Source organism: Macrosteles quadrilineatus, unplaced genomic scaffold (assembly GCF_028750875.1).
Source record: "Macrosteles quadrilineatus isolate MER2022 unplaced genomic scaffold, UCM_ALF_1.0 Scaffold_1__1_contigs__length_201487025, whole genome shotgun sequence".
Taxonomy (NCBI): domain Eukaryota; kingdom Metazoa; phylum Arthropoda; class Insecta; order Hemiptera; family Cicadellidae; genus Macrosteles; species Macrosteles quadrilineatus.
In genome coordinates, this window is record NW_026542594.1 from 111,318,868 (window position 1) to 111,343,126 (window position 24,259).

Here is a 24,259-nt window from a genome sequence, read left to right on the forward strand (position 1 = left end):
TAATCTTTGAGTCGCCTGTAATGCTTCGCAATTGCTCGAATTCGAGCAACAGGTACACTAGTCTATATATTAATTTGAAACTGTTTTTCTTTGTGACAGCTATTTTGAGAGAACGGCTGGGCGTAGAAACTCGGTAGAGGTGTCTAAAGAAAGTTCCTGGTCTGTAGATGAGCCATCAAAAGAGAAACATGGAGAATTCCCTCGGGGCTCTGCCCCAGTGGCCTTTAAATTCCCATCCCATGTTATTCTTATGGAGGAAAACGAGGTTTTTGTCACAGCTAATTTGAGAGAACGGCTGAGCGTAGAAACTTGGTAGGGGTGTCTAAAGAAAGGTATTGGTCTGTAGGTGAGCCCTCAAAAGAGAAACGATGTAAATTTCATTGGGGCTCTGCCCCAGAGGCCTTTAAAGCTCACTCTGCAATTTTGTTTACATTTTGACCGTATGGATAATTTTACACTACTTTTAATGAACCAGCTGTTAATATTAAAATTGTATTCAAAGGTCTACTGAAACTGTCAAAATTAAATGTTTACATTATTATTTATGATTTTAAATGGATTCTCCACTGCATGGCAAGTTTTTTATAGTTTCAACAAAATGATGAATATATGATACATTTGAAATGTTTTGTTCAAAAATCTATGCTTTATTGCTCTTAGAAAATTTTAAATTATGAAATAAGTGTGACTTATCAATTTCAAAGGAACATATAACTATTCCTTATCGGGTTAGCTTATACATATTGTAAGGTTGGCACTTGCCTTTTTTTCCTACTTTCAATCACCATTTATTTTTAAATTCAAGAAAGAACACCCGAGATTCATTTATTGGTATAACAGTTTTTGATAATCGGGTTGAAAATTGTGTCATAGATGAGTACGTTGAGGATGAGAGCTGTGTTCAAGTTTTGGAATAGACTAACTACGGAGTCTATGGTTTTGGTAAAGTAGGTGAACTAATGTCAATTCAGGTAAAAAAAAAAAAAAATGTGTTCACAGTTTTTACTCTGATGTACACATGTAGCTAGGTTGAACAACGCATCTAAACCTCACTACATACAAAACATTCGGAAACACAACAGTGTCGTCACATCTCATCGCATTTGCATAATTTGTTACCAATGCTGGGCTAGGTTATGGATTTGGTTCCGCAAATGTTCAAGATTTGTGATAAAATTTCCTACAATTAATTATGGTTCATTCCAATCCACGAAATACATGCACAGCTTTATGTGATCTATATGGCCAAGGCAAAACTACCCCATAAATTAATGAATTATCAAGTAAGAACAGGATGATTAAATACATGGGTCGATGTGGCAAGAGAAGGATTTAAAATTGCTGAGATCGAAGTAAGAATGTTACTGCTTTCTGGAGAATCAGATATTTTTATCAAAAAAGGATGAAGATTTACTTATAAATCCGGATACAATCTGAATGATTTTCCTAAAGCAGATGGAATTAGTGGTTAGTAATAAATATTGACTCTTTCCGTAACATGATAGACTAATTATATGAACTCATTCTCCCATATAGTGAAAGTGGCTTTGGTATGAAACAAACTCATGAACAAACAATTATAAGACTCCTAAAAAACCTTTTGGGCAACCTAAAGCCGATAAAAAGAAAGGTAGGAAATATTGTGTTAAACGAATTCATCAATCACGTTTTTTAGGGAACACAATCGTCATAATTATTATTGCTTATCCTCCCTTCATATAACTAAGATTTTAATGACTTCACTCTATCCAACGCAGTTAGCTGAATTTACATAAAACCTCAAGATTAACCGTCGATTTCGACGGGGTTCCACTAGTGTATCTAAATTTGAAATTTAAAAATCTTTCCTGGCTCCTAAATAGTAAATCAAAATTGACCATTACAAATAAATTATTACTATACAAAGTAATCCTGAAGCCAATTTGGACTTATGGAATCCAACTGTGGGGAACATCCAGTATGTCGAACATAAACATCATCCAACGATTTCAGTCAAAAGGTTTAAGGTTCATCCTGCAAGCCCCGTGGTATGTTCCTTCACAAGGACAGTGGAATTCCGACGGTTCAAGAGGAAATAACCAAATTTAGTACAAAATATCCAAATAATCTTGAAAATCACCCCAATCACTTGGCTCTAAACCTTTTGGACAACAGTACCAGTATATATACAGGCTGAAAAGGGTTCATTTCTAGTGGGGCCTTGGTTCATGTCTTGGATCTAAGCTCACGTTTTGTTTGAACAATTTAATTTTCTCCTGTTTATTTACTAGATCTGCCAATGGACAGAGACTAACTAACGTTTTATTATTGTTAATTAGTTAATTACGTAAATAATTGTTATTGTATTTGCTGAATGATCGAAAAATGAACAGATTGACAGATTGTAAATAAAATTGTGATAATAAAAAAATAAAAATAAAGGTTTTCAATTAATTGTATGTTTTTGATGTAGCAACAAATAAGAATGGCTGACTTAAATCTTAGCCATGCAACTAGAGAGTTAACTCGTGGGTGCTGTGGCTATGTGATGCTATCATTGACTTGGTGCTATTAGCGAAGGGGACAGCTATTACTCTACAAATCATAGTCTATACGAGCTTTGTAAATAATGTTATAAATATTATTATATAATAGAAGGTTCACTTGCACTACATAGAAAATATAAAATAAATGAAGAGGGTTCACTTATACTCTACAGATCATAGTGACTATGAACCACGAGCCTGCGGTAAAATATTAGATGGTTCACTTACAGTACAGTTCATTTAGGTTCATTTAGCTACTACACGTAGCGCGGTTTGCGTTCGTGAAACTCTAGGCGCTATGCCCGGCTTCGACTGCAAGTCTATTGGATCCCCTCAGTTATTTATAATCACTAAATAAAAAGGGTGGGGCAGAGTGGACTCCTTAGTTTCAAGTTTCAATCAGTCGCTGAAGAGCGTGCCCGCGAGTTAGCGGAGTGGGAGAGGTTTCATGTGGTGGGGGGAAAGACGCCATTGTTAGTAGTCACCATGCCGTAAACAGGTGAGCATCGTGGTTTTGTAGTCGAAACGTTCTTTAAAAATAAGGATAGTGTGGTGGCGACCCAGCGTGCATTTCGTAGACGGTTTGGTTTGAATTGTCATGATAGTGTTCCCGATGCTAAAACCTTAAGGAAATGGATTACAAGTGTACAGGCGACCGAATCTGCAACTGAGGTTTACAAAGTTCGACCAAGGATCTTGGAAGCCCTTAAGGAAGCAATTGTTGATGTTATCACTGGAATAATGCCAGATATGCTGCGTAGAGTTTTTGAAAACTTCATTAAACGGCTGAATATGTGCATCGCTCGTGAAGGTCTTCACCTGGAGGATATCATTTTTAAAACTTAATGAAAAATAAATGGTATTGGTATTTAGATTTCAGAAATAAAAAGCTTTTGTAATAATCTTGTATGGTTTTTATACAGTTAACCGATCAAATCAGGGAGTCCACTCTGCCCCACCCTGTATGTAGGCCTACGTGCAAGCAATTTCATTACATTTTTGGACTGAATACTTCTTTTAAAAATGGAGGGAGTGTGATTTGTATGTTAAATTGAATTAAACGTTATAGAACACATTTTGAGAAATCAGGTTATATAATATACACTTGTATGATCCAGATAAGATAAACATCATCTGGTAACTGTTCATTACCCATTGTACTGTGAATAATTAAGTTTGTAACAAAATGGACAGATAAACCGTTTAAAAAATACAAATATACATATTTGTTGAATCTTTACTTTTACTTACTACTCACATAGTACCTATTTGAAATTATTGTTTTCGTCAAAATTTTCAAGTTTCAGTCATGAGCGTAATAATTTTTGTTTTGGGTTCCCCTGGACCCCTGGAAGTGGTTTTCGAAGTGATGTCTGTGTGTGTGTCATAACGATTTTGGACTAGGCAAACTTTTTCATAACAATAATTCATATTTGCCTAATCCGAAGATGACCCGAAATACTGTTGAAATGACGGCTTACTATATGAAATGAAGTACTAAATACGATTTAGATTGGCAATTTATAACGCACAGAACTATACATTAACAACGTAAAGCGTAAACAATTCACGATAGTTTGCTGTTTGCTCAACACATGTTTTACTCAAATGCGTTATCATTTTCTTAGCATATACCACAAATACTAGGTTTTTTCTAGTATTCGTGGCATATACTAACATTTTGGAATCCAGACAGAAAAAGCAAAACTTATACGGTAAGACATAAATTAAATGGAATATGACTGTAAGTTGCAACACCAACTATGACTAATTTGGAAATTGTGATGTGTTGGTACGTAAAAATTATTCTCGCTGCTACCACCGGTTCTAAGGAAAAGAACCAGTACCAATGCAGGGTGTCCACATAAATATTGTTATCAATTTCCCTGACTTTCCATGACTATCCATGACCATTAACCATTGATTTCAATGACTCACGAACTTAACTCAAAAATTATAATATACCGTACACACACGAATAATACTGCCTAGACAAGTTATTTCACAGAAAATACTGAAATATGTATTAACAGATAACAATGGAGTACAATAGGTACAACAATGAACTAATACAAACTCAAAACCCATAAACTAAGACAACAGTATAAATTGAAATTGTCGTACATTTGTGAAAAATTCTGAAAAATGCTACAATAGTCGCGGTTACGGCCGACTATAGCATTGAAAGGTCCCCTGAAATCCATCCATCATTGGGGATTTCCACGACTTTCCATGACTTTTTGCCTATTTCCATGACTTTCAATGACCATAATTTTTTTCCATGACTTTCCATGACTATCCCTGACTTTCCAGAATGTGGACACCCTGCAATGACCATCGTTAACAATTGAGAACTACAATACAGACGAATTAAATGCGTTAATCAACTCCTGAGGCTATTAATCTCCCTTGGTTTTGGAATTTCTCACAAAAAAGTCATCGGAATGTCGGAAATCAATTAAGTTATTTCCTAATTGCATTATTTGTAAACAACTCTTAATGTAAACATATCGGTGACAGTTTGAAATACCCCCGCCACAGCAAATCTGCAGACTTAGCGAATTTCCATTTGCCTGTCTGGATTTACACTAAACTTTATCCTTAAAATATCACATTTAATCCCTATTTAAATAGAAGTTAAACGAGTACTTATGTGTGCTGCAGCAGGGAGGACAAGAAATTGTTTTTTTTTTTTTTTTGTTGTAATATGCTAATACTGTAGTTTAGTAAAAATATGAATGTATTTTCCAAATTCGATCAAAATATGTTTATAAACAAGCAAACTACAACAGTTGACTTATTCCCCATAAGAATAACATGGGAATTTTAAAATTACAATTTTTTGGAATTTTCTCCGTAACCGTTAGGTGCATAATAACTCTTCAATATACTTAATTAATTTTTTTAAGCTCTACAAAATGGTTTGGAAAGAAATTGTAAAAGTTTGTTGTTTTAGATTATATTATAGATTATATTACATTATATTATATTAATATGATTATTAGATTTATATTTATAATATATATAATATTTATATATTATGATATTTATAATATTATCCATTATATTATATTAGATTATATTTTAAATTTTTGTTTTAGATGTTAGCATAAGTTTAAAATTAACAGAAGCTCGAAAACTGTTACAAATAAAATGTCGAAACTACATTTGACAATGTAAGAGACGACACATTGCTAGAAGACGACAAAGTAAAAGATACAGTGAAGGGATGATGGACCGACGATTGGAACAACCACATTTCCCGCAATGACTGGCGGTGGCGGTTAGTAATTGGAAAAAAATAAATTATGTATAATCCTTGACTTTGTCCACCATCCCCCTTATGACTCTGTCTATGGTTCCATTGTCGTATTTTAAAGTGATAAGACACATACACCATTTAATTATCAGGTAATTTCCAACGTCTGATAGTTAATCTAAGTTTTTACAACTGAATTTCTAATATTATTATTTTACAAAGCATTTACCCGAAAGAAGATGTGGCAAAACATCAGTTATCAACAACAGTTATCCTATTAATGTTAAAAAAATGTTTTGCCATACTCTAGGAGAAGGTATTCTTTGTGCGTCAATTGGACACTATTAGAAAATAAACAGTATCAGCATTCTGACACATACTTTCTCCCATTTTGTCAAAAACCTTTATCATATGTAAGTGGTGAGATTAAATATACGCAAATGGGATTTGTACAATTTTGTTAAGAATTTAAAGGACTATAATATGCTAAATTTTTATCAAAATCGTTCGGGTCATTTTTGGGAAAATACGATTTTTCTGTTATTTTATGGGGGTTTTATGGGAAAATTACATAATTTACAATAACCGTAATTTTTACAGAAATGGGATTTGTACCATTTTGTTCAGAATATAAAGGACTATAACATACTAAATGTTTATCAAAATCGTTCGGGCCATTTTTGGGAAAATCATATTTTTCCGATATTTTATGGGGTTTTATGGAAAAATCCCCATTAAAAATAAAAATTTATAAAAAAAAAAATATAAAACTGTAAGGACTATAACATACTATGTTAAATCAAAACCGGATTTTTTCTAAAATCCTATTTTTTGTTAATTTATGGGGTTTTATGGGAAAATAACATATTTTACCATAACTTTTGAACCGTAATTTTTACAGATATGGGATTTGTACCATTTTATTCAGAATTTAAAGGGCTACAACATACTAAGTTTTTATCAAAATCGTTCGGGCCATTTTCGAGAAAATCTGATTTTTCCGGTTTTTTATGGGTTTTTATGGGAAAATCCCCATTAAAAAAAATTCAAAAAATGAAAAAAACACCTGGAGATACCATGGATTAGAACCTACATACCAAATTTAAAAAAAATCGGAACAGAAATCGGACTACAGGTGTGGTATCTAGCTCTGTACACATCCAGACACACGCACACACACGCGCACACACACACAGACATCACTTCGAAAACCACTTTTTTGGGTCCAGGGGGACCCAAAACGAATATATCCACTCAAAACTCTAACTCGAAAATTTTGACGAAAACAATAACTTTCTCCATATACTATGGTATAGGGGGAGAAAGTAAAAAACCATTGAAATTAGTCAACATGATTAAGGATCTAGGGGTATTTATTTTTTTTACTTCTTCCTGTTTCTCTGTACATGTTCATAGATTGCTAGCAGATTCTTATGAGCTTTTAGGGTTTATTAAAAGAAATAATAAACATTTTCAGAATTTAGAACCAAATTCTTTTAATAAGTATATCAAACTCAAATAAGAAGTAAATTAGAATATTGTGCTTTACTGTGGTAATACATTATTAAATCCGAAAGTGAAAGTCTTGAGGTCCTCCAAAACAAAATTCTTAGATTTATCATTAGATGTTTTCTCATCCATGCCTCTTTGATTTTCCTGTTAATAATTTAAGAAGTACTTTATCCACCCCTAAATTGTCTCTGAGAAGAAAAGTCATCTTTTTTTTAATTTATTTATAAAATTATTAATGGTAGGTACCACTGTTGATAGTGAGATTTTACTGGAGAATATAAATTATGTACCCAGGCGTAACGTTAGGAATTTCAATTTGTTTTTACTGCCTAGATATAAAACAACGACTCATTTTAATTTTCCATTGTTCTTATGTTTAACTTCATAAGTGAGCTCGTTCGCATGGCTCAATCACGTCCTGGTTGAAGTTCATTCGCTACGCTCACTCACTTTTAGGTTGGAGCTCGTTCGCTGCGCTTACTTGCCTTCAGGTTAGCTCGTTCGCTACGCTAACTCACCTCCAGGTTGAAGTTCGTTCGCTGCGCTCACTCACCTTTTGGTTGCAAATTAGCTGTTGTCATAAATGTAAAAGAAATAATAGTGCTGCACCCTGTTGGTAATCCTTGTAACTTAAATGCTATTGAACATCATAGAACAGAACCAACTTGATTAATTGAAACAGCTGTTGTTAAGATTAATTTCCAATTCATTCAATTCCATTTAAATATGAGTACTCATATGGTTAACATGGGAAACTCCAGAGCCACTGGGGCGGAGCCCGAGAGTCCGATCAGAATAAAAACAACTTAGTTTGACTATTTAATGCCTAAAGAATCAGTGTACCAAATTTCAGCCTCCTAGGTAAATGGGAAGTGGGAGAATTAGTGATGAGTGAGTCAGTCAGTCAGTCAGTGAGGGCTTTGCCTTTTATATATATATAGATTCTGATGATCTGGATGTATTTAGTGATAAACTTAATTTATTGTTAAAGAAGTTTTCCAACATTCTTGTTTAGTTGTTATTTTTGTTTTAGCGAATTTCCCATGTAGGGAATAAGCTATTACCGTAGTACTCATGGTAAGACCTGGACGCGGGACCGATTTTTTTTTCGTTTTGAGGTCCCTGGAGGCCAAAAACACCATCCGTTCAAATTAATATATATATATATATATATTTATACTAGCTGTTTGCCCGTTCTACGTACGGGAATCTTGCAGTTAGTTGAAACCTTATTGTTTCATGTTTTAAATAAAAACACAATTGAAGTTTCAATACTATTTATTATAAATTGTAATTAACATCGACAGAAATACATTTAGGCTGCAGTTAATGAGCCGACATCTTTTATTCTGAATCGGAAATCAAGTACACTTAAAAGAGAATACACAAAGACCAAAGAGTAATACCTCTAAACATGGACTTCACTATATACATATATCAACATCCCCTCTCTTTTACAAAATTGAAAATTTTAACTTTCCAAAATACAACTTTAACATTTTCCTTTCAAGTCTAACAAAATATACACCAAAACCTAATCATAAGACAACCGCTTTGGATTTCTTATCAATCTACCCTTTCGGCTTACACAACCATCGAAACTTTTAACAATTTGTTCTTCTGATGAAATTCTAGGAGTTAGGCCTACTGGTCTTTGAAACAACACTGGACTACTTTGCGGAGAAATAAGGCTATTACCATTAGTACCTGACAAACTGATTTGTGAATCTGACTTAGGACTTGTTTCAGGCATTATGGTTTCATTACCTGTATCATTAGACAAATCTGGCCTAATCATCTTCCTATTTCTTACAAACATTTTATCTTTCTCATCAGACAAAACATAGGATCTGGGGATTCTATTTTTTTCTACAACTTTTCCTGATGTCCAAGGTGAATCAACAGTTTTCTTAAAATACACTTTGTCTCCTACATTTAAAGAGGGTAACTCTTTGCTATTTCTATCATAGTACTTTTTAATACAATCTTTTCTCTTGTCTGACAAAATTTTGTTAGGTTTTGTTACTTTAGGCTGCAAACTACTTTTAGACAGTGGCAATAGGCCATTGAGTTTTCTACTAAACATTAACTCTGCTGGTGAAGGTTGATATTGTTTACTAGTGTTACGATAACTTAACAATGCAAGATACACATCAGACTTAGATTCTTTTGTTTTCTTCAGTAAATTTTTCGCTATTTTGACACCTGACTCAGCTTGACCATTAGATTGAGAGTGTTTTGGACTAACTATCACTAGCTTAAAATCGTACAACACAGAAAACTCGTGAAAAGCGTTAGAAGTGAATTGACTTCCTGAATCAACTACTAAAGTAACAGGAATTCCATGGCGAGCAAATATTGATTTGCATTTCTCGATTACAGTTTTTGAAGTAATGTCTGACAAAGATACTAACTCAATATATTTAGAATAATAGTCCATTAGTACAAGAAAATATTGGTTATCAAACTCAAAAATGTCACCTGACACTTTATGCCAAGGCAAATCTGGTACATCATGAAACAACAACGGTTCTTTTGCATTCATAGGCTTAAACTTAGCACAAACACTACATTTATTTACAAAACTTTCAATGTCCTTATGTAAGGTGGGCCAATACAATAAATTGCGTGCCCTAATCTCACATGTTTGTTTTCCTACATGGCCACAATGCAAACTTTCAAGCATCATTTTATGAAGTGAACTAGGTACAACAATAGATTGATTTTTGAAAACAAGATCATCTACAACATGAAGATCATGTTTAATACTCCAAAATGGTAAAACCATATTACTGACTTCAGGCTTTTGAGGCCAACCTTTAGATATATACATCTTTAAAATACCTAGACATTCATCTGAACTGGTTTTTTCTCTTAGCAGGTTTAGTTTACTTTCAGACACGGGAAGATAAGATTTTAACATATTTACCTCACAAATGATGTCCTCATCTAAAACATCAATATCTTCTTTACCTTCTATTGGAAGTGCTGCACGTGACAGTGTATCAGCTATATACATCAATTTACCTGGCTTGTATACAACAATTAAGTCATAGCGTTGAACTTTTAGCATCATTCGCTGTAATCTTAAAGGAGCAGCAGTAATGGGCTTCCTAAACAAACATTCTAAGGGTTTGTGATCAGTTTCAACAGTTACTTTCCTAGAGAAAATAAATTGGTGAAATCTAGTGCAACCAAAAACTATGGCTAGCATTTCTCGTTCTATCTGACAATAATTTGACTGAGTCTTAGTGAGCGCTCTAGACGCATACGCAATTGGATTATCACCACATAACAATACAGCACCTAAACCAGTTGAGGAACAATCTACAGACAATGTTATTGGCTTACTTGGGTCATAATATGATAAAACAGGAGGAGATACTAACAAAGACTTTAAAGTCAAAAATGCATTTTGTTGTTCGGCATTCCATTGAAATAAAACATCTTTATGTGAAAGAACTCGCAAAGGAGATGTTACAGTCGAATAATTTGGAATAAACTTTGATAAGTAATTGGTAACTCCTAAAAATCTTTCCAAGTCTTTACGATCTTTAGGTATTGGCATCTCCTGTACAGCTTTAAGCTTAGAAGGATCCGGAGTTAAACCATACTCAGTAAACCGATGACCCAAAAACAAAACTTCACTCTCAGCAAATTTACATTTCCTAGAGTTAAACTTAATATTAAAATCCTTAGCTCTTTTTAATACTTCCTTTAATCTTAAATCATGTGTTTGTTTATCAGGAGCACCTATGCAAATGTCATCTATGTAGGTGACTACACCATCAATACCTTCAAATATTTGAGATACAGTAGAATGAAATATATCCGGTGCACTTGAGATACCATATGGCAAACGAAGGTATCTATATCTACCAAAAGGTGTATTAAACGTACACAACTTGCTACTAATATTATCCAACTTAAGCATCCAAAATGCACTGCTTGCATCAAGAGTTGAAAATATCTTACAATTATTAAACTTTGATGACACTTCATCTATAGTTGGCATTTGACAGTGTGTTCTTTGTATATACTTATTCAGGTTTCTTGGATCTAATACTACCTTTAGTCCAGAATTTTTTTTGTTTATCAAAACTAAACTGTGAACCCATTCTGTAGGTTCATTTTCTTTTACAATAATTCCATTAGCTTCCATTAATTCAAGTTCATTTTTCAAAGGATTTAACAAAGCGAATGGTACTCTACGACATGGTTCAATAATAGGCTTAGCATCTTCACTTAATGACAAATGAACTGTTGTAGGAATGTTACCAATACTACCATCAAAAAGTGAGCTATATTCATTCAAAATGCTACTAACAGAATGTACACTTTCATTAGGCCTGTGCATATTTTGACCTAGAGCAATATTATTTACACTTTGGTTCTTAACATCAGACAATACCTGACCGTTGTAGGCTGCTATAAGACCTAACACGCGACAAGAATTTAAGCCTAAAATTGGCGAACATTTCACATCAACTATTACAAAAGTAATACAGAACATTTTCCTATTGAAAGAGCAATCTAGATCTACAATACCTAGTACCGGTATTTTTTCACCAGTTAGTGTACTAAGATTTATATTTGAGGTGCGTATTAATGCCTTTGATAGGCCTAGCCTATTAAACAAATCAATTGGGATGATATTTGTCTGAGCACCTGTATCTATTTTAAATGATATTGTGTGTTCCCTAATGTTCAAATTCTCTAGCCATTCATTAGCCCTGGCTTTACACATGTAATTTTTAGGAACAGAATCATTAACTGAACATATATTACTGAATAAAAAGTTTTTGTCAATCACGTAATTAGGTATAGATTCAGACGTGAGCGATACCGTATCAATTGAAAAATATTCTTGTGCACAAGTACTTTTAGAAGAACTGTCTTGCCTACCTTGCCTTATAGCTACATCACTCGAATTAGAATCTAAACTTAGGCCTACTTCACAAACCTTTTTGGCTGATTTGCATACACTGGCAAAGTGGTTGTTTTTACCGCACTTATAGCACACTAAGCCATACGCAGAGCACTTGTTAATACCGTGATTTTTCCCACAATTACGGCAGTTTGAAATAAACTTCTTAGCACTTGTACTTTTGTTAGGCCTACCTGTCCCAGTTGATTTCTGCTGTGATGGTGGATGAAATTTGTTCCGTTGGTCCTGATGAACCTGTTTCTGTCTGAACGTTTGTGGTTGTTGGTAACCCCTCTCTCGTTGCTTATGGACGTTTACTGTATGGACATTATGTTCTGCTTCAAGTTCTCTGATGTGTTGTTTAGACAGTTCAGCAGCTTTACAGATTGCTAAAGTCTTCTCCAAGTTAATCTCCGGCTCTCTCAATAATCGTTCCCTGACATTCTGGTTTTGAGAGTTAAGCCCTGATATTAAGACATCGCAAACAAGACTTTCGCGGACAGAGTCAAATTCACAAGCGAGGCTCAAGTTAACTAAGTCTGTATAGAAACTATCGATGGATTCAGATGGCAGCTGTTTCCTATTTAGAAATTTATGTCTCAGAACCGTGAGGTTTTTCTTAGGCGAGAAATGGTTTTCAAATTTACTTACCACCACGTCGTACTTTTTTGCATCTTCGGATGAGAGGTTGAACGAATTGAAAATGTCTATGCATTTGTCACCCAAATTATGTAGTAGTAGAGCAACCTTCCTAGCGTCATTTTCAGAATTTAGGTTAGAAGCCAAGAGATAAATCTCAAATTTCTGATACCAGTGCTTCCAATTTTCGGATAAATTGCCCTCGAAATTAAAATTCTGAAGATTGCATGGAACCATTGTGAAATTTTCAGTTTTTCTAGACACAGTCCTTTGTTCAGTTTGTTGAAGCACGTTTTCATCTTCCGACTCACTCATTGTTATAACACATTTTTATGTTAATTTATTACTCACGCACTTGAATTTATTTGTATCCCACTTATAAGACACCATGTTTCATGTTTTAAATAAAAACACAATTGAAGTTTCAATACTATTTATTATAAATTGTAATTAACATCGACAGAAATACATTTAGGCTGCAGTTAATGAGCCGACATCTTTTATTCTGAATCGGAAATCAAGTACACTTAAAAGAGAATACACAAAGACCAAAGAGTAATACCTCTAAACATGGACTTCACTATATACATATATCAACACTTATATTCAGAACAGGAGTTGGTTGCATATTTAGTGTGCATTTTTCCTGATAAAGTTGGCAAAACTATTACTGTATAGGAATACATATAAACCTTCGCAAATACAATATCTGACAGTTTCAAAGCCAAAACGAATGCTTCACAATTAAATGCCACCCGATCGTGTTAGTCCATATTTTATATCTAATGATAAAAGGAATTGCTTTATAGTAATAGTTAATAAATAGCCCAGAAATATAATGGAAAACGTTTTTATACTGAACAAATTATTGATACATCTTTTTTAACAATTACACCAAAACCAAACCATAACATACAAAAGGTAAACAAGACAATTAATATTTGATCAGGTGATGATGTAAAGACAAGATGAGAAATATTACTTCTCTAACACCACCCCTTAATGTTTATCAACTTGATCCAGTCCGATTAATTGCACTAACTCTTGATGCATTGGGCCAGGAACACCTTCTTTTGTCTTGTTTTCTTGAAACAACAAAGTTTTCAGGCTGTTGAATATTTAGGGCTTCTTTCCGCTGTCTGTTCAAAAAAGCAGTTGACAAATCAAAATGATGAATTGGTGTACGATCATGAACCACATTATACATTTGAAATGGTCCCATGTTCTTTGGTTTCCATGTTCTTTGTGGGTATCTTCTCACCTCTGGGATTGCTTCAGGATCATTTGTTGTGTACATCTCTTCTTCAAGACTTGATTCTCGCTTTTCTTCTTCAAGACTTGATTCTCGCTTTTCTTCTTCAAGACTTGATTCTCGCTTTTCTTCTTCAAGACTTGATTCTCGCTTTTCTTCTTCAAGACTTGATTCTCGCTTTTCTTCTTCAAGACTTGATTCTCGCTTTTCTTCTTCAAGACTTGATTCTCGCTTTTCTTCTTCAAGACTTGATTCTCGCTTTTCTTCTTCAAGACTTGATTCTCGCTTTTCTTCTTCAAGACTTGATTCTCGCTTTTCTTCTTCAAGACTTGATTCTCGCTTTTCTTCTTCAAGACTTGATTCTCTGTTTTCTGTGTCAGGTTCTGATATTGTGTCATCTGTTATACACATGTCCTCTTCTAGATTTGATACATCCTCAGCTATGTCATCATTAATATCATTCTCCGTTATGGCTCTACTCTCTGAATCATCATTTGATAGATCTAAAATCTTGTATGATTTGTTATCTCTCACTTCTCCCCCTTCAAACTGGTTTTTCATCTAAGAACACAACATTTCTGGATATGATTATCGTAGAGGGATATCTTGTCTGTAGGCTTTAGAGTTTTGGCAATAATCAACAAAAATCAACTCACGACTTTTGGGATCGAGCTTCTTTCTTTGTCCACTTGGCACGTGAGCAAAAGCTTTGCAACCAAAAACTCGCAAATGCCTAAGATCAACCTTCTTGTTGGTCCACACCTCTTACGGTGTTCTCCCAAAAACAGCTTTAGTAGGAGACCGATTCTTCAAATAAATTACAGTATTAGCTGCTTCAGCCCAATACTTTTTGTCCAAGCCAGAATCATGTAGCAGAGAACGAGTCTTAATTCTCAAAAATTGTACGATTTGCCCTCTCAGCTACGCCATTTTGAGATGGTGAGTATGGAGCAGTTGTTTGATGTTGTACCAGAAGCTTTAAGAATATATTCATATTCAGCTAGCTCTTTGTTCACAAATTCACCTCCATTATCAGTACGGAGTTTCTTCAATCTTTTCCCAGTCTCATTTTCTACAAGCAATTTCCATTCTTTAATTTTGGAAACAACTTCATTCTTTTGCTTTAAAAAGTAGCCGAATGTCTTTCTTGAAAAATCATCAGTGAGAGTTAGTAAATATTGAGCTCCTCCATGCGAAGTAACATTCACTTAAGTTATTAAGTCTTTACGCAAATTATTAAGTCGGAATGCACTAATCCTAAAATTTCTGCAGCACGAGATCCCTTCTTCTTTTTAGAATAAGGAGTTGTAGTTTGCTTACCTTGTATGCAAGAAATACAGGGTGAACCTTGACCAGAATATGACATACCAGTTGACATTTTGTCCTTAAATAATTTCATGGATTTCCGACTTAAATGAGCAAGACGAGGGTGCCATAGATCTTCTGTGTCTTTACTATTTCCTGCAAAGTTGCTTGACATTTGGTTATCAGGATCAATGTCCAACTTGTAAAGACCATCCACATTTGTGGCATGAGCTACAGGTTGACCTGATACATTACAGTCCTCCTGTTTGTATACATCACACCTGTCTTCAGAAAAACCCATTGTTAGACCTTTATTTACCATTTGACTAACAGAAAGCAAATTTAAACTTAAATTAGGTACATGGACAACATCAGTAACTTCCCTCTCAACAGACTCTATCATGACTGTTGCTTCTCCTTGACCTTCACATTTCAGCTTTTCATTGTTGGCCACAATGACATCCATACCAGTTTTGTTATACTTTTGGTATTTTTGAAGTAAATCTCTCTGACCTGTCATGTGATTCGTACAAGCTGAATCAAGATACTAGCAATCAGCACTAGTTTTGGCTGCTAATGCCGATAGAACACACCAGTCACTGCTTTCATTACTGTTGATATCTGATTAGCACGTTTGTTCGGATTAGTACCCTTCCCGAATTTAGAAGAATTTTTAAAACAATCTGATGCTTTATGACCATGTTTGTGGCATCGATAACATATCACGTCAGAGCGTTTAGTGTTCTGTTTTGTAGCTAATGCATTTCTATTTTAAATGTTATGACCAGGATTGACAGATTTTAAATCTTCTTGAAGTAATTTAGACTTGACTAGTTCAACTGTTAATTCGGTTCCTGAGTTTTCTAATGCCATAACCATAGGTTCATAATGACTAGGCAAGCCATTCAACATGACTACAGCAAGAAATTCATCCTCAATGGGCTTACTTATGTCTGCTATTTGTTGTGAAACAGAAATAATTTTGGTAACATAAGCGTCCATTGAACCAAATTCAGAAAGTTTAGTATTGAATAAAACTCTCAATAAACTTAGTCGTCTAACTAATCCCTTATCCTCAAATGCATATTTAAGATTGTCCCACGCCTCTTTTGCAGTTTTTGCATTTCTTACGTGAGGATAACAACAAGGTTTTACAAATAAACATATTTTAGCAAGTGCTTTTTGATCTTTTTTCTTTTCACTTACCAAGCTTTCCCCTTGAGTTACCTCACTTACCCTTGAATCATCCGGTTCAATTGTATTCCATATATCTTCATGTATTAGGGCCATTTTCATTGCAAACTTCCAGTTATTGTAGTTTGAAACTCCTTCAAGTAGTTCAATTCCTATTTTCATGTCTCTTTCCCCCATTTTCAAAGATACTCCACTGATGAATAATAGCAGCAGAAACAAATATAAGGAAAATAGTTATGTTGAAAATATCTTACTTTCAGGATTTAACTCATAACTAATTTAACTAATTTAACTCATCAGGATAACTCGTAATCTGTTGAACCAAAATAAACACATTATATACTTTTCTTGTAGAAAATTTAATCTTCTTCAATTTTATAATTTACTATAGTATACAAAAAGTTGATAGTTTTCGAGATATAATAAAAAAACCCAAAATGCGTACCTTTTCCCCCCCCTTTTTCCCCCCTCCACCCCCTGGCTCACCACCTAGGAGTCAGGACTTTTGGTATGTTAACACCCTAAGCCCCCTGAACAAGTTTCTGAAGGAATCGCTTAGTTACCTGCTTACGCACTCTACACCTACTTTTGGATCATTCATTGACTGGACTAATGAGGGAAAATGTTGAGATTTAGTAATATATCTTTAATCATGTTTCTAACAGTCTGTGATTAATATTAATTTATTGTTTATTAACAGATGATTTGTCAGTCTTTAATTTGAATTCGAATAAACAACATCATTCAGGTTTTTGTTAAAATAACTTTTTATAGTTTTCTAGTTAATGATAATTAGTAGATTCTCGGAATATTCAACAGGGAAGGACCCCCTGCTTTATTGGTGGGTGTTCCACACCCTCCAAGCCCCCCCTTGACAAGGTCCTAGAACCGCCACTGGTCAAGCCATTACATTCTGATGCTCTTACAAAGAAGTTACAAAGTGAGGGAAAGTGAGCTTCGCTCAATAAATTCAGAAGTTGGAAAGAATAATAGATCAATAAGCAAGTTTGTGTTAATAAATGATGGCTTAAATGGTATAACTAATCCTAAGGACATTTCAAATATGTTTAACAGGTATTATACAAATGTTGTTAAGAATATAAGTCCTAGCAATCACATACATTCAAGGAAAGAAATAGACAAGAACTTATTCTTTTAAGTCCATGTTTTAGACTCAAATCCTGATGAACATGAGGTGGGAAAAATCATTAGCAGTTTGAAAAATAAGCTTTCAAGTTGCTATGATGAAGTGCCTACTAGTAGGGAGCAAGCCAATACCATAGATAAAACATAGTACTGTATCCAATAGTCAATGATTATACCCAACCAGTTTTATGTCCAGAGGTGCCCATCCCCCCCAAACCCAGAGGCGCAATCCCCCCCCCCCCAATTTATGCTGCCGTCTATTTAAACCTACCCTCCCCCCACCAATTTATCTGACAATTTTCCCTTTACCTCATAAAGCGAGCATTTCAAGTAGGCCTATTTAGGAAACTTGAGGTACGAAAAACAAACTTGCTGATAATCAAAATTTAATGTTTAATAGGAAACGTTGTTTAACAATACATCATTATATCTAACTAATGGAAGAATTAGAAGTTTTTCAATTTACAATTCAGAATCTCTATTGTCAGCCAACATGTGCTCAGTATTGCAATAGACAACGTCTTCAAAACGTACAACAATATACTCGGTGAATTACTCTACTCCAACACAGTACTGTAACTGTACAATATATTAGGTGGCGTTAATTTTTACAGGGCTTAAGAATTCAAACAGCTTTAAGTACATTAATAATACTTTGGCAAAACGTATATTGTTTCAAAATTATAGGCAGAGTCACGAAATAAGACAAGAGAGCACAGATAAGACAGACTTGTTGCTCGCCACTCCCAGGCAGCCTTTTACAAAAATCGCCGGGCAAAATACTCACAATACCTTAATTGCCACGAGTACAAAAGGTTTTTGTGACGAAGTAATCTTATAATTCATTTTGATAGCATCAGGATTGCCTTTTATGACTAATAATGGTAGAAACGCATCTTGTCAGACAATCCGTTTGTATACAAAACACGAAACGATCACAGATAAGCCTATCAATTCACGCGTGTATATTGCCGCGGGCAGGACTGAAGTAAACTGAATCAAGTTATGACGGAAAGGCGTGGTCTCTGGATTGTCGTCTGTGTTATCAAAAGCTGATATTGGACTAACCAATATGGCGGCCATTTAAAATCTTTAATGCCAAATTTCATGAAAACCGTAAACATTATGAAAATAGTTTTTCAGATCAAAAAGATAGAGAATTTAAATCCGAATCAAACGATACCTTTTTTTGTTAAAATCGGATGACAAACAACCGAGTTATCAGTTGTTTTCTACATTCGGTAACGCAATTCAGTAGGTCTACCATACTGCTCTGTAAAATAATAAACAATATGGAGTCCGATTAAATTGTGTAGCAGAATGTAGAAAAAAACTGATAATTCGGTTGTGTGTTATCCGATTTTAACAAACAAGGTCTTATTTGATTGGATTTAAATTCTCTATCTTTTTGATTTGAAAAACAATTTTCTTAATATTTACGGTTTTCATGAAATATGGCATTAAAGATTTTAAATGGCCGCCATATTGAAACGGCTTGAGATATTGGAACGAAAATTTGTAAGCTCTTTTAACCTACTAATTTATACCAATTTTAAAATTTGTATCTTGAAAAATGCCTAAAATATAAAATCATTCTTTAAAATCACAAACAGGCCGACAAACAGAAATCTAGGCATTTTAGACCCATACTTATATGGCATTTTATGTTTTTCTTAACCCAAGAAAAAAGTCTACAAAATATGTCCAGACAATTTGGAAACACTCTCAGTCACTACAATAGTCCAATATCAGCTGTTGAAAACGCAGACGACAATCCAGAGACCACGTCACGTCGGTCCATCATAACCTGAACCTGATTCAGTTTACTTCCAGTCCTGCCGACGGCAATGTACACGCGTGAATTGATAGGCCTATCTGTAATCGTTTAGTTTTTTGTGTTGAATGTTTGTAACGTATTCTGACGACACCTCCAGAAGTGGTTCTTTTGAAAATCCTGACGATGGTGGAGTTAAAGAACCTCCAAAACATATGTAGCAAGTAAAATTCGACACTGGTGTATTAAGGATTGTCTCATTGTCTGACGAGATGCGTTTTTACCATTCTTAGAAGCAATCTTAATTACGAACGGCAAAATGTTGTTGGTGTTGATAGTGAGCTACTTATAAACACTTTTTCTGGCTGCTTATAAAAAATTATACATTCATTATGACAGCTAGCAAAAAAATATCCCCCCCAAAATCCCTTCAAAAAAGTCCCCCCCAAAAATTCCTGTGGCGCAAACGCGCCACGGTACCCCCCCTCTGGGCACCCCTGTTTATGTCACCTGATTAATTCTTATTTTATTTCTGGCTTGTTTCCGGCACAACTTAAAATAGCCAAAATAATTTCCAATCCATAAAATAATTATCCTAAAAATATTTCTAATTATAGACCCGTAGCTATGCTCCTTTCTGTTTCTAAAATATATTTGAGAAAATAGTTTCTGTACAATTAACATCATCTACTATAGAGCAACACAACTTATTTTATGACTTACAGCAGGTCAGGTCAGGAAGATCTATTAGTGCTGCAGTATCCTTCATAGAATCAGTAATAGTCATTATTACTAATAGATAGTAATAGTATTTTCATTATATTTTCCAGGGCGATAAACATTGTCGTACAGGTAAGGTGCAAGTTCAAGGCGCCATCTCATTACTTTGTCATTTTTTATTTGACTTGTATGCCTCCTATCAAACACAAACGAAAGAGCTTGCTTATCAGTATACCGCGGTGTATATATTGGTATATATCGCCCCCCTAACAAGAATCGTAACCTTGTTGACGAAGCCTTTCGGCTCCTGTCTGACACCTTGAACTCTTTGCCTTCGACATTCAGGTCCAAAGTTATACTTGTAGGTGATGTGAATATAGACCGACTGAAACCTTCGTTGGATTGCTCTCTTTTTAATGACCTTTTATTATCCCACAACTTAACAAGAGAGCAGCTTCCAGCAACGAGGATTACCCCTACTACCAAAACATCTATTGATGCTGTGTGTACTAATTTCAGCAAAGACATAATCTGGGAGATATTAAATGCTTCAATCTCGGATCATACTGGACAACTGTGCTATCTTTCTTTTCCTGCTGAGCACACACAAACTAATACATCAACCCGCAGACACATTAACGCCAACAATCTTCGCAATCTTAAGCTAAATCTTGCAGAGGAGAATTGGAACGCTGTCTTTAGTTCTGTTACCGTGGATGATGCATACAACTCCTTTATGCAGCTACTCCTTGAAAACATTGACGTAACTTGTCCTCTGAAAAAGTCTAGACGTAATCACAAACCCAAGATGTCTGCAAAATATGACCACGAAGCTAGACTCCTAAAACAAGAGTTTCTAGATGCTCAGAGGAAGTTCTTGCTCACCAACTGTATGCAGGACAAACAAGAAGCTTCTAAACGGAAGAAGGCTTATGATCTTAAACTTAGATCTCTTAGAAGAGAAATAAGTGCATCTAAGATTAATCAAGCCGTCAACAAAAGCAAAGCCATATGGCAGACCATCAACTGCGAGCGTAATAACAGATGTGATGTTATCTCGAACTCAGTCAAACTGCAAATAGAAGGAAGGGAAGTGGAGGACCCTGTCGAAGTTGCCAATTTGTTTAATCACTACTTTGCCACTGTGGCTGAAGAAACAATAAGGAACAACCAAAATCAGGAAACCAAAAAGCAACATCGATCGTCCAGAGTTTCTAACACTGACAAACTCAATGTAGTCTTTCCAATGCACAACCTCAAGCCGGTATCCCAAACGGAGCTCTTAGAAGTGATTAACTCCCTCAAACCTAAATCATCAACAGGGATGGATGGAATATCAGCTAGGATAGTGAAATCCTGCAGACAGGAGCTTCTGCTGCCCTTGCTTCACGTAATTCAATTATCACTCACACAAGGTAATAATTTCCCATCAAACATGAAGACAACGAAGATCCCTCCCCTACACAAAAAAGGAACTCGACTTGACATTGGGAACTATCGACCAATATCTTTGATTTCAACCTTTTCGAAGATCCTGGAGAAGATTGTCTTACAGAGGCTATTAGAACATCTTTTCTCTAATCAACTCTTGACAGAGAGACAACATGGTTTCGTCAAGGGAAAATCCACAACCACGGCACTTATTGACTTCGTAGAGTCTGTCATTGATGATATAGACAGTGGTAACAACGTTGTCGGCATTTTTGTTGACATGATTAAGGCGTTTGACTGCCTGCGCCATGACTTGATCATCTCAAAGCTTAGCTCCTTGGGAGTATGTGGAACGGCTCTTGGTTGGTTTACTCAGTATCTGAAGGGTCGAACGCAGCCACTCCAGGAATAGGACTATCACCACCGTTAGATCTGAAGTACGCCCAATGTCCAGAGGAGTTCCACAGAGGTCCGTCCTGGGACCGGTGCTTTATATCTTATTGACGAACGACCTTCCAGATACCACCGAACCCTTCAGTAAAGCTATAATGTATGCGGATGACACTGTCTTGCTTTCTTCAAACTCACCTATCAACAACGTAGAAGTCAATGCCTACATTGGTTTGAGCCTAGCTGCGGAGTACTGCGACAATCATGACCTTGTTTTCAACGCCTCAAAAACCAAGCTAGTTTCATTTAGCAACAGGAAAAGTTTTGTCTGCTGTATTCCCGACATTTACTCTGTTAGCTCTGTAAGACATCTAGGTGTCATCATTGACGAACACATTGAAGCACTCTGCCATAAGCTAAGCACCGCAATTTTTGCACTGAGAAGAACAATGGCTGTGAACACAGAAGAGGCGGCACTAACAGCATGCCCTTCTTGAGAGTATTCTCTGTTATGGCATTGTGGTGTGGGGTGGATCATTGGCACAGAACCTTAACAGAGTTCTAATCATGCAAAAGAGGGCTGTTCGAACCCTGACTGGCATTGAGACAACAGATAGTTGCAGACCAAAGTTTAGGAGGTTAAAAATCCTGACCGTGACGTGTTCTTGGAGGTATACTATAATATAATAAAACTCTCATTTGAAACTGAATAAATGAACTTTATTAGGTAACGCCAGAGACAAACATTGTTGATATTTAGACGGCCCAGACAGGAATGGCCAACTATCTGAGTACGGCTATCGGTTACCTGGTGGGGGTATACCTATGATACATCACTACCTTCCCATGTATAAATTGACAATATGTACAATAATTAAAACATCAAAAATTCAAGTGACAAAATAAATGAAATAAAAACTTTGTTTACAATTCTTGAAAATACACACAACAAAACAGTAAACAACATCAAAGACAAAAAAGACAGTTCAATATCATCAATCAAATTCAGAAAATGTAAATCTTTTAGTCGGCTTTATAACTCTTCCTCTACTAGTAGTCTGCTGAAGGGGACTTGTAGGTGAAGGTTGGGGGACGGGTGGAGATGGACGTGGATTGGTACTATTGTTAACAGGAGATGGTCTGGGTGGACTAGGACTAGGCACATGTCTAGGTGACGGTGTTTTGGTGTAGAGTTTATCAGGATTAGGTTTTGGAACATAATATTCTCTAAGCTGATTTACATGGACTTTGTGAATACTTTTGTCAGATAACACTCTTACCAAAAAAACAGTCAGACTAATTTTCTTGGTCACTTGACCTACCACAAACTTTACACCAACATTTGTTCTTTTATTCAAATTTACCCATACAAATTGATCAGGATGGTAGTTTGGAATTCTTATCTTTTGCTTGTCTTTACTTTCAGAGATTCTTTCTTTTTGACTGATCTGATACAAAGTTGAAACTTACATTTCTTTTTAAAGAAGACAAAGGCGTTTCAGGTACAAAAGTAAGTAGCATTGCCATAGGAGATTTACCCGTTACAGAGGATGGAGTGGAACGATAAGCATATAGACAATCTAGTAACATTTGTTCTGGTGGCAGATTATGACTTCTTTGACTAAGATAAAATTTAGACAATATAATTTTAAATGTTTGAACGGAACGTTCAGCTAGTCCATTAGATTGAGGTGAATATGGAGGTGAAAACATGAGTTTGATTGACTTCCTTTTACAAAAATCTTTCAATTCCTGACTACAAAATGGCGGACCATTATCACACACAATTGTGCGCGGAAATGAAAATCTAGAAAACACTTCTGCTAGTTTATTTATAACGGCTTTGAAATCACTTCTGTTTCTTAGTACAAAGCACTCTACCCACTTAGAATAAGAATCACACAAGATCAAATACTTATTGTTACGAAAATCAAACAAATCTAGATGCACTCTTTCCCAAGGGCATTTTGACTTAGGCCAAGGTAGACGATATTGGTTACTACGTTTGTTTTGATGAGACTGACATATTTGACAATTTGAAATGAATCTATATAGATCGCTATCAAGTGTAGGCCACCACACGTATGACCTTGCAAATAGTTTTGATCTAGTTATGCCAGCATGGCTGAAATGAATCACATCTAGGACTTTACTTCTTAGGTTTTCAGGTATTACAATTTTACTT

At 35.2% G+C, this 24,259-nt stretch overlaps 2 protein-coding genes across 2 annotated transcripts; one reads left to right on the top strand and one right to left on the bottom strand.

Annotated features, from left to right (window-relative positions):
* Positions 1-11,751: 11,751 nt before the first annotated feature.
* LOC128999869 (uncharacterized) lies at positions 11,752-13,455 on the bottom strand. Its single transcript, XM_054426605.1, has 3 exons — positions 13,035-13,455; positions 11,852-12,930; positions 11,752-11,757 (listed from the first exon to the last, which is right to left on the bottom strand). Exons 1-3 carry the CDS (start codon positions 13,159-13,161, stop codon positions 11,752-11,754), a joined length of 1,212 nt encoding a protein of 403 aa, XP_054282580.1. The 5' UTR covers positions 13,162-13,455.
* A 7,606-nt stretch (positions 13,456-21,061) lies between these two features.
* On the top strand, positions 21,062-22,096 carry LOC128999877 (uncharacterized). The gene has a single exon (XM_054426617.1). The coding sequence runs from the start codon at positions 21,062-21,064 to the stop codon at positions 22,094-22,096; it is 1,035 nt and encodes a 344-aa protein (XP_054282592.1).
* Positions 22,097-24,259: the final 2,163 nt, after the last annotated feature.